The 9735-nt window shown below is 42.2% G+C and overlaps 1 protein-coding gene across 1 annotated transcript; it reads right to left on the bottom strand.

The window, feature by feature from the left end:
* Positions 1–3735: 3735 nt before the first annotated feature.
* On the bottom strand, positions 3736–8163 carry LOC134799630 (arylphorin subunit alpha-like). Its single transcript, XM_063772069.1, has 5 exons — positions 8052–8163; positions 6689–6822; positions 5545–6372; positions 4862–5025; positions 3736–4638 (listed from the first exon to the last, which is right to left on the bottom strand). Exons 1-5 carry the CDS (start codon positions 8146–8148, stop codon positions 3744–3746), a joined length of 2118 nt encoding a protein of 705 aa, XP_063628139.1. The 5' UTR covers positions 8149–8163; the 3' UTR covers positions 3736–3743.
* Positions 8164–9735: the final 1572 nt, after the last annotated feature.

The following is a 9735-nucleotide window of genomic DNA, read 5'->3' as shown; positions in this document are numbered from 1 at the left end:
CGTAAAACACGTTAAACCGTAAATTTATTAAGACTAGTAATATAGGTACATTAGTGTCTTAGTTACTTACAATTTCATTTACTTTAAACCGTATAATATATGTATTTGTATTTGTATATAGAATATAATAGGTGAGACCAAAACGCATCGTCGCCGCTAGCTTGGCCACCTCGAAAGCCAAAAGCTCAAAAGCAGCATAAAGGGCCTACTTCCCAACAAACAATTTAGTCGTATAACGAGTAGCTATACGACTCGAAGTACTATAAAGGTAGCATAACAGTCGTCATTTTGACTAACGGTGCATTATGCAACTAAATAGTCGGATAATCTTATTGTCGTGTAGCAAGGTCGAATAAATGTTTATTCACCATTTTATGTGTCGCATAAGGCATCTGCTTAATAATTTGTTCATCAAAATAATTAAATAAGTAAGAATTTTAAAAGCGCATCAACAATTAGTTATAAACTTATATAGCAATCATCAGTAAATTTAACTGCGCAGCAGTTTACAGATATTATATACACTTTTGTCTCCCATTTTGTAAACCACCAACTTAAAAAAAATGGCTACTTATACCTTCTTTCAATGATACAAATTCATACCACTTGCTGTTAATATTGGTGTCATTTTTGACACAACACGACGCGGAACTTGCTTTGAGAAATAAGCTATTTATACGACCTTTAAGCGGCTATAACTCAACTTAAAGTCGTATAAATATCGTATTTATCACCACTACTCTTCCTTAAGTCGAATAAGGGTACTAAATAGGTATTATCACGACCATTACTCAACATTTTTACGACTTTAAGTCGAATAAGTAGAGTAGAGTAGGAGTAGTAGATGAGTGGAGGCAGATCTCCGTGAGCGCGGCGTCGGCGAAAGCTGACGGGATACCGTTCTAGACCGATCAAAGTGGCGTGCTCTTGTGTTGGAGGCCAAGACTCATTTTTGGTCATCGCGCCAACCAAGTAAGTAAGTAAACCCTGCACCATCTTAATCTCTCTGGTTAAGCCCATTGCTGGCCAAGTAGAGAATGCCTTAAGGCATTAAATTCGCAATTGGTACTATTTGTATATTTTGTGCAATAAAGATTAAATAAGTAAATAAATGAATACACTGATATTATGTATCTTAGGCGCTTTACATAACTTTACCTTCTGTTCAAGCGATGCGTATAGCTACGAGTAAGTGGGCACTCGAACATTACATTCATCGCTCAATATTCATGATGGTACAGTGATGTGAAAAGCAGAGGGAGCACTAATAATTGTTTCAGAACAATATACACGGGATTATACTGAGCGACTTTTACTATGGGACCAACCCCGAAATCGCGAACAAAAAAATTTCCTTCACTTATTTTTTGGCCAACCTGTATACAGTGTGGAATGATAAGTCGGGCCCTGGAGGGAAACTACCTTAAATCCTTAAGTTGGCTCATTTTACTTAAAGGAGACATTCCTTTATTTTTTTAAAGAAACAAAACTGCATTCAAAGATTTTCTAAAACTCGCTTGCTTCGCCCGGGACTCGAACCAACTAAAATTAAAAAAAAAAAACATTTTCCATTTTATTATACTAATCGATAGTATTATTATTCAGGATAAAATTTCTCTAACAAACATTTGTCAACACAATACTTACCATTTTTCAACAAGATGGTGCACCTGCCCACATCATCAGAATTGCCAGAGCTTACCTCAATGAAAATTTCAATGTCTGGATAGGTACAAACGGGACGATTACATTGCCTGCAAGAAGTCCAGACTTTAGAATGGAGTTTTGTTTCTTTTTAAAAATAAAGGAATGTCTCCTTTAAGTAAAATGAGCCTGGTATTTAAGATAGTTTCCCTCCAGGGCCCGACTTATCTTTCCACACTGTATATATAAAAAAAAAAAATATTACATTAAAACCTACAGATAAAAGATTTGGCCCAGATCGCCGTCAACGGGCAAGGTGCCCAGAAGGCTGGCCGTATTTCCCCGCTGTATGGCGATACCTACTAATTCGCTGGGCGAAATAGTGGCCAGCCCTCTGGTCACCAGAAACCTCTATTAGACGCGCCGACAAGTCTTTGTATAGTCGACGCGCACTTGGCCCCCATGGCCCCAAAGTTTCGACACCAAACGCCGCAAACATGTACCTATGTATATGCTTCCCAGAGCGGCATATTTGCGGCGCTTGAAGCTTTCGGCTGAGGAAGCCGCAACGCCAGCAGAATATTTGGTGCTCGGAACATGGGACGGCGCCAGGGTATCAACGCAAGTAGCGTCCCAAACTAGCGGCCGGCCCATGCTCCAAGGCACCAGTGTCATTCCGTCGGGCCTCTTGCCGTCATCCCTGGCCAGACCGCTGTGGGCTCGAGGACTGCAGGTACTTTGGCACTAACAAGAGCCCGACGGATGACATCATTTATACGGGCATGGCGGGGGATCCTTCCAGCCCTTGAACACATGAGAGGCCATGGTAGCCCAGAATATCCACCGTGGCGCCACGCGCCAATTGACAGCGATGTGGCTGATTGGTAGATCCCCTAAACGTAAGCTACATGCTAGGCGGAAAGTAGTGTTGTCTAGAAAAGTCCCAATGTTTTGAGAGAGTAGCGCCTGCAGCCACAGACCCGACTCCCACTCCGCAGTTGCTAGGAGACGAGCTCGGTCTGCCGATCTAGTAGACGTATTTAAAAGATTTTTCCGTACTAGTTGACAGAGCGGCTCGTCCCATTTCCTCTGCGAACAGGGATTGGCAGGCGGGTCTGTGTTGGGGCAGGTAATATACCAAACGTTCTTGGCCTCGGAGCAGTGTACACTTGTACAGCCTCCATAGATCCAATGGAAGGATCTAATATTTTCCCTATAAGGCTTGAGCACCATGCACCGAGGACAAGAACGCAGGTAGAGCAACACAAGAAATTTTGCGGATACCCAGGCCGCCGAACCTAATGGGTAGGCTAGCCTGGGTCCAAGTCCTACGTCAAAAGGAATATATCCATTTACTATTATTTAGTAAAGAAAAGGCATTCATTCAAAGTATTTCAAAGCAGCCAAATGAACTAGCCTTCCAAAACAGTGCTATGACTATACTATATTGCATTTTCGTCTTGCCACTCCCGCGCTCGGTTTTAATCGAATACGCACCGATGATGAGCTCTCAATTATTCAGCATTATTGGTCCTTTATCGGACCTCTAGTTACTGTGGTTTTATGAAACCGATATTGTATTTAACTTTTTATACTTTACTGACAGATATTACGACGACTTTATTGACGGCCGCGGACCCCACGGCAGACCAAAAAAGCGATGGCTCGAAGTCGTGAAAGCCGATATGAGCGCAAACGGGCACACATGAGAAGACGCCCGGATCGCGCAAAGTGGAGAAAGGCAAGTAGGAAAACGGACCCTGGCAAAGGCCGGGATAACGCTAGGTAAAAGAAAACAACTCACAGACATTAATGCATTTTTCATTATAACGGCACAGGACGAGAGATATAACTATAACTCAGACATATCTGAATTATTAAACTTGTTTAATAAGATAGGCATAGTAATATAAGGTCTTTGCTTGACCTAGTTAATGTGGACTTTGTGTTAAATTAGTTCATCGTTTTTTAAAAGCTTTCTATAGGACAAATGAAATAAGAATATTATATATTTTTTTATTATCGTTAAATCACTTCATACGTCTCAATAGTATCATATAATTACTTATAGCACCAGTTGGCTAGTTAAGATATCTGTCTCAATGCTTTGGCACTTGATTCTGGTAGTTAGGGTAGTACTCCTTAACGTTGTATAAATTGGCGTTCTCTTCTCCCTCGTGGTAGATGAACACATCCTCGTAGTAGATGTTGGGCTGCTTGAAGTAGGTCTCGAACACGGGGCGGTCGAAGGGATAAGACATGGGCTTCATGTCAGGGAAGAGAGCCTTGTACTCTTCCATCTCCTTAGGCAGAGGAGTGTAGGGGTAGACGACGACGTACAGCTGGAAGGGGAAGCCACCCTTGGTACCCTTAGGCAGCATCATTCTCTGGGGCTGGTAGAAGAACTTCTCAGACATATCAACAGGAACCTTTCCTTGTTTGAAATATTTCAAGATATCCATTACGGACACGGAGTCCTCCTTGAAAAGGGCGAAGTCGATGGAGCGGCGCTCGATCTTGTTCTGTCCAACAGTCAGCTTATGCACGAACCAGTCAAGCTCAACGAAGTTCATCCAGTTGTCTTCAATGCTAAGAGGATAGCCATTGCTGTCGTATTTGGGACCCAGGAAGAACTTGATCACGGCGTCGGTGGCGACGTCAGACTTGACATCGACGGTGACGGTAAAAGGCTTGTGGTTGAGACGGGGCTGACGGACGGTGTATAGGGTAGGCTTGTTACCCTTGAACTCCTCAATCCTGTGGAAGATGTCGTTGGTAATGTCGAAGTCGTAGGGCTCAAAGAAGGTGACCAGTTTGTCGATCTTGACGTCGCTGATCTTGACTCCCTCGAAATGGAGCTGGCTGTAGCTGTAAGGTTCCAGGTACTCTTTCCATTGGAGGATATAGTTCAGGATGCGAGCGTAGAACTGGTAGAAGACGGGGTCGCGCAGCGAGGTCTGATACAGCTCCAGAGCGCTGGGGAAGATGGTGTATCTGGAAAGACAATCAATCATTAAGGGATCATACTTTCAGAAGTAATATAAACATTTTAAATATTTCAGCATTTGATTCATGTTCGTGTCTTTGATTGCGATTTATGATGTAATTTCGGGAAGATGCCGTTTTTGGTGGCTAAATAGACTACAATTTTTATTTCTTTCTTGCCGTCATCCCACAAGTGATGATGATTTATATTGTGTATATTTTGATATTTTACTTGTCTACTGGCTCAGGAGTGCCGGCGAGGAGGTGAAGACCGATGATCTCGTAGAAACGTTCGTAGTTCTTGGGCAGCTTCTCGTACAGGTCGACGGAGGTGAACCAGTACTTGGTGACGAAGTTGATGGCCTTAGAGTTGCGCAGGTCAATCTCTTGGTTGTACTGTAAAGGAATCAGAATTTCTAGTATGAATACTCATCACACACTTCAAGTGATAAAGTAGATATTATGCCATTGTAATAAGGGGATGTGCACAAATCACGCGAGGAGTTTTCGCCTACTTTTTGACCCCTCCCTCCCCCTTGGTGATATTTCGTGAGGTGTTTGGCTACCCCCCTCCCCCACATAACCTCACGTGTATTTTTTGAAATTTTTCTATCCGACCGGTCAAGGCCACGTGCTCCAAAATTTCGTAAAATAGGCTCGCTATTTTGAAGTGCGGAGTAAAAATTATGTTTAATGAAACGGAGAAAAAGTATCTACTCATGTGGTAGATATTTTTTCTTAGTTTCGTTCACTGTAGAAAAATACACGCGGGGTCTCGTTATACCCCCCCTCCCCCAACGTGATCTGTCGTGATTTTTTCGTGACCCCCCCCCCCCTCTACCGGACCTCGCGTGATTTGTGCACAAGCCCTAAGATATAAAATAGGTTATAAGACAAATTAGGAGTTCTACTTACAGCCTTGAAGTGTCCTTGCTCCAAGTAGTACAAGAAAGACTGCTCGTAGGTAGTAAGGTAGTTAATATATTGATCATTTTCAACCTTGTTGATCTGGTAGTATTCGTTTCTCGAGAAGAAGGGATAGTAAGAGGACAGCTGGCAATAGTAACCGGTCTTGATAGGCTTGTACCACGAGAATTCAGGGATCTCTCCAAGTCCGTTGCTGAGACGGTTCAGGTAGTACTTAGCAATAAGCTGTTGGTAGCTGAAGTAGAAGATGTCTCCACGCATCTCTTCCAAGTGAGCGATGCTGCTCTTGTCCCACCAGAAGGGGCTGAGGGTCTGGAAGTAGTAGTAGTAGGAGTTCATGCCAATGTCCTCAGTGAAGTAGGAAAGCTTGTCCTCAACGCTGCCAGTCAACCAGGGGCTGGTGTAGTTGGAATAGAAGACGTATTTGCCGTTCTCGTGGTAAATGCCGTGGTTGGCAGCATAGGCGGGGTCGAAGTCACCGTTCTGCATCCTGGTACGGTATGCCTTCAGGAAAGTCTTGGTATTGACGAAGTACTGAGGGAACATCTCGTACGGAGCAGGGAGCACGAAGCTCTGGGTGTCGGGGCGTTGGTAGATAGCGATGTAGTAGGCGTAGAGAAACTGGCCATCGTTGAAGTGCACGCGGGCGAAGGCGGCGGTCTTGTAGAAGGTCTCAAAGTCCTTGGCGTAGTAGAAGAGCTTGAAGAGAGCGATGGCTTCCTCCCTCATCTCATCGTAGAAGACGGAGAAAGTCTTGTATTTGGGCATGAAACCGCTCTTGTAGCACAGCAGGAATTCCTCGACGGCCTTCTTGTTCTGAAATTGTAACGGTTGGTTTAGTAAAAAAATTTAGTTAACAATTTAAAAGTTTGAACAGCTCACCTATGTATAATTATATAATTAAATTTTAATAAGTTAAACTTGAATATCTGGTGTATGATCAGGATAAAATTTGATGTACTTATTATTTTAATGAAAATACAACAACAATAACACTGAAAAGCTTGATTAATTACCCAGTAATAAAATGGCCAAAGAGACACAAACTGGATTTGATCTTTTTTAAAACAGTGATTATTGTTTGAAGTGGGCAAAAAAAGTAAAGTGAAATGAAAAAAACTTTTTCACTTACGGTGTAGTTATCAATGTTAGCCTCAACATCGTATTCGTAACCAAGCTTGAACCATTCGGCGTCCTTTCTGTACTGCTGTATGCTCTCCAGAAGATGGAGGACTTTATATTGGCGCTCAATAAAATGAGCGTCAACTGTAATAAAAAAATATGGTTATTAGAATAGAATAGAAAACATTTATTAAAAAAAACTCAGCGTAATTCCACGGCAAGCCGCAGCGCTGATTTTCGGTAGGGACCTAACTTATATAACTTACTTAATACTAATAACACAACACAAAAAGAAGAACAAATAAAACAACAATTAGTGCCGATTATTTTAATTGCTGTAGTAAAAGTAGATTTAAATACAATTGTACAATTTGTTTTATTGCAATGTGTGTGGTACAGTCGAGGACACAAATATGTATACATTTCTTCACCTTAACCCATTGAAATAAGGTGAAAAAATGTGTACATATTTATGTCCTCGACTGTACATAGATCCCAGAATCTATAATCGTTTACCAAATAATTTGAAGTCAGCTGAATTATCAGAAAATATGTTTATTAGTAAGCTAAGGGAATATTCAATAGATAAGGCGTTCTACTCACTAGATGAATTTATGAATCCAAACAATGTTATATGATTACTGAAATAAGATACTAATTATTTTTAATATAAAATAGACATAAGATGTAAATATGTATAGTAAAATTGACATGTAACTTACGTCATGAATAAAGAAATTGAATTTGAATTGTTATGTAAGTTATGTTTGTTAAGTAAAATATTGGCAGATTGAAAGGTGAATCATCATGACCTATATCATTGAAAAGTATCACGAATTTAACTTCCCTCTATATTTAGCCTTCGTAGATTACAGTAAAGCTTTTGACAGACGAACCCATACATCCACATTTACCGCACTACAGGTCCAGGGCATAGAAGCCACATATGTACCTTATCCGCAACATCTACACCTCTAGCACCGCCAATATTAAACTGCAGTCTCCCGGACCCTCATTAAACATAAGCTTAGTATTATTACATATCATTCAATTTTAAAATGTAAAAATGAGCGGTATCTCGACAACAAATTGCAATCACAGTTTGGCGAGGAATATAGTTGTACCTAGCACAATTGTTATTTAGGTAGGTACCTACTATATGATACTCATAAATTAAAAAAAAATTACATTATGAATACATATTATGACATTAAGGGTTAATGGAACCAAAGCAAATTATCGCTGTAAGCCCAGATCAGGGGGTAGGTACTAACTTTTCAACTGTGCTTTAAATTAAAATTTGTTTAAGTACATGTCATTTCATTTTAAGAGTAATAATTAAAGGAAAATTAATAAAAAAAATATGCTCTTACCAGATTTCAGCTCCACTTCATATTTGTGCGGAACAGACGGACTCGTGCCGGCCACGGCCAGTGCCACCAGACCAGCTAGGATCAGGACAGTCTTCATCCTTCCAGACAGACCTCAACTGTGCCGAACTGACACCAGGTATGGCTGTATATACCCGATGACCTTATCTTTTACCTAGCAATGTCTGTTTACGATTTTAAGTATCAGGTGACCTTTCTCCGATGTTTACAGTTTCGACAATCTTCGCAGATAGTCGAATTGTCTCCATTTAAAAATAAATTAAATAAAAATAATTTTATATTTATTTGGTAGCATACAATGTTTCAGTAATTGGGCTAGTATCTCTTTTTCACTACCGATTGTATTTTTATTTGTACTAGTTATAAAACATTACACCAAAATTACATTAATTATAAAATACATCACATAATTACATTACATTTACACAAGTTACATAACACAAAAAAAAAAACACAAGTCAAAAACAAAGCAGTACTGACTACTGAGTCAGTCAAATATCCCACCCCGCGTCATCCCCGGCGCAAAGGTGCCCAAAACGCTCGCCGCATTACCGCGCTGAATCGCGATGGACAACCTCTGCACCAGGAATGACCCGGAGCGGGGATCCAGGCCTCTATCTCGCAAACGGTTCCCAACCTCCTTAAAAAACTCTCTAGCCTCTGAGCACCAACAACCAGCCGTTTCGACCGCCAGAGGCACAAACAAATAGCCGTCCAATTCCGCGTACTTCTCCCGTTTTCTCAGCGCCGCCACCTCAGCAGCTGCCCCTGCTGCCCTCACGGTGCGGCCAATGTGCGATGCAGCAAAAGTGCTGACGCATGTAGCGTCCCAAAGCAAGCACTTTCCTCTCTGCCAAGGCACCAGCGTCAAACCGTCAGGCCTCTTATCATCCGACCGGCTAAGGCCTGGGGGCTCAAGCATGCATGGGACATTCGCGGAAACAAGCGCCCTCCGGACCAGATCGTTAAGAGCGTGATGGCGTGGGAATCTCCCTGCACATCGACCACAACTCAAAGCGTGGTGGCCGTTGCTCTCCACCATAGTACCGCAGATGCATAGGTGAGGAACACACACATCGCAGCCCAGGCGAAGAGCCACCGCCACCCGCATCGAATCGTTGTCAAGGAAGGTGCCCAAATGCGGAGATGGAAGCGCTTGCAACCACGCCCCCGATTCTGGTGCGGACCCCGCCAGCAGCCTCGCCCTATCCGCCCCCACTGCGTTCTTTATCAGACCCTCGACAATCCTCTTGACTCCAACATCGTCCCATAGCCGTTGTACGTCCGGCTTCTCGGACTCGGCTTCTTATCTCTTTTTAAGTATTGTAAATACTTGTATTAAGAGTAGATGTGGCCCTTATTTTAATATCCGGCCGGATACCGGATAGTAACTTTGCTTGATTTCGGAGTAAACAAATTGGATTTAAGAAACAGTCACGGTCATAATCGTACTCGTTTATTATTTTAAAACAATTTAAACAGTCCACTCACTTGCACGCGCACTCATTACGAACCTAGAAATGAGTCCGCGCGAAAGGTCATTACAAAACAGGTCAAAACCTACACAATGCGCACCTGAAAAACCGAAATGTAGGTATAGTTCCGCCGGCCGAATATTCGGCGGCCGGATACCGAACATCCGGAATCCGGTACCCGGCCATACCTA

This window comes from Cydia splendana, chromosome 18 (genome assembly GCF_910591565.1).
Source record: "Cydia splendana chromosome 18, ilCydSple1.2, whole genome shotgun sequence".
NCBI classification, from domain to species: domain Eukaryota; kingdom Metazoa; phylum Arthropoda; class Insecta; order Lepidoptera; family Tortricidae; genus Cydia; species Cydia splendana.
This window is presented reverse-complemented; position numbering and strand designations above follow the sequence as displayed.

What these genes read in the sequence shown, in the direction of transcription:
- LOC134799630 (XM_063772069.1), bottom strand. Translation starts at nt 8,148, where the DNA reads ATGAAGACTGTCCTGATCCTAGCTGGTCTGGTGGCACTGGCCGTGGCC. An exon ending in AGCAAGGACACTTCAAGGCT is followed by an intron (nt 5,026 to 5,544) that starts GTAAGTAGAACT and finishes ATTCCTTTACAG; the next exon opens with TACAACCAAGAGATTGACCT. An exon ending in ACTCCTGAGCCAGTAGACAA is followed by an intron (nt 4,639 to 4,861) that starts GTAAAATATCAA and finishes TTGTCTTTCCAG; the next exon opens with ATACACCATCTTCCCCAGCG.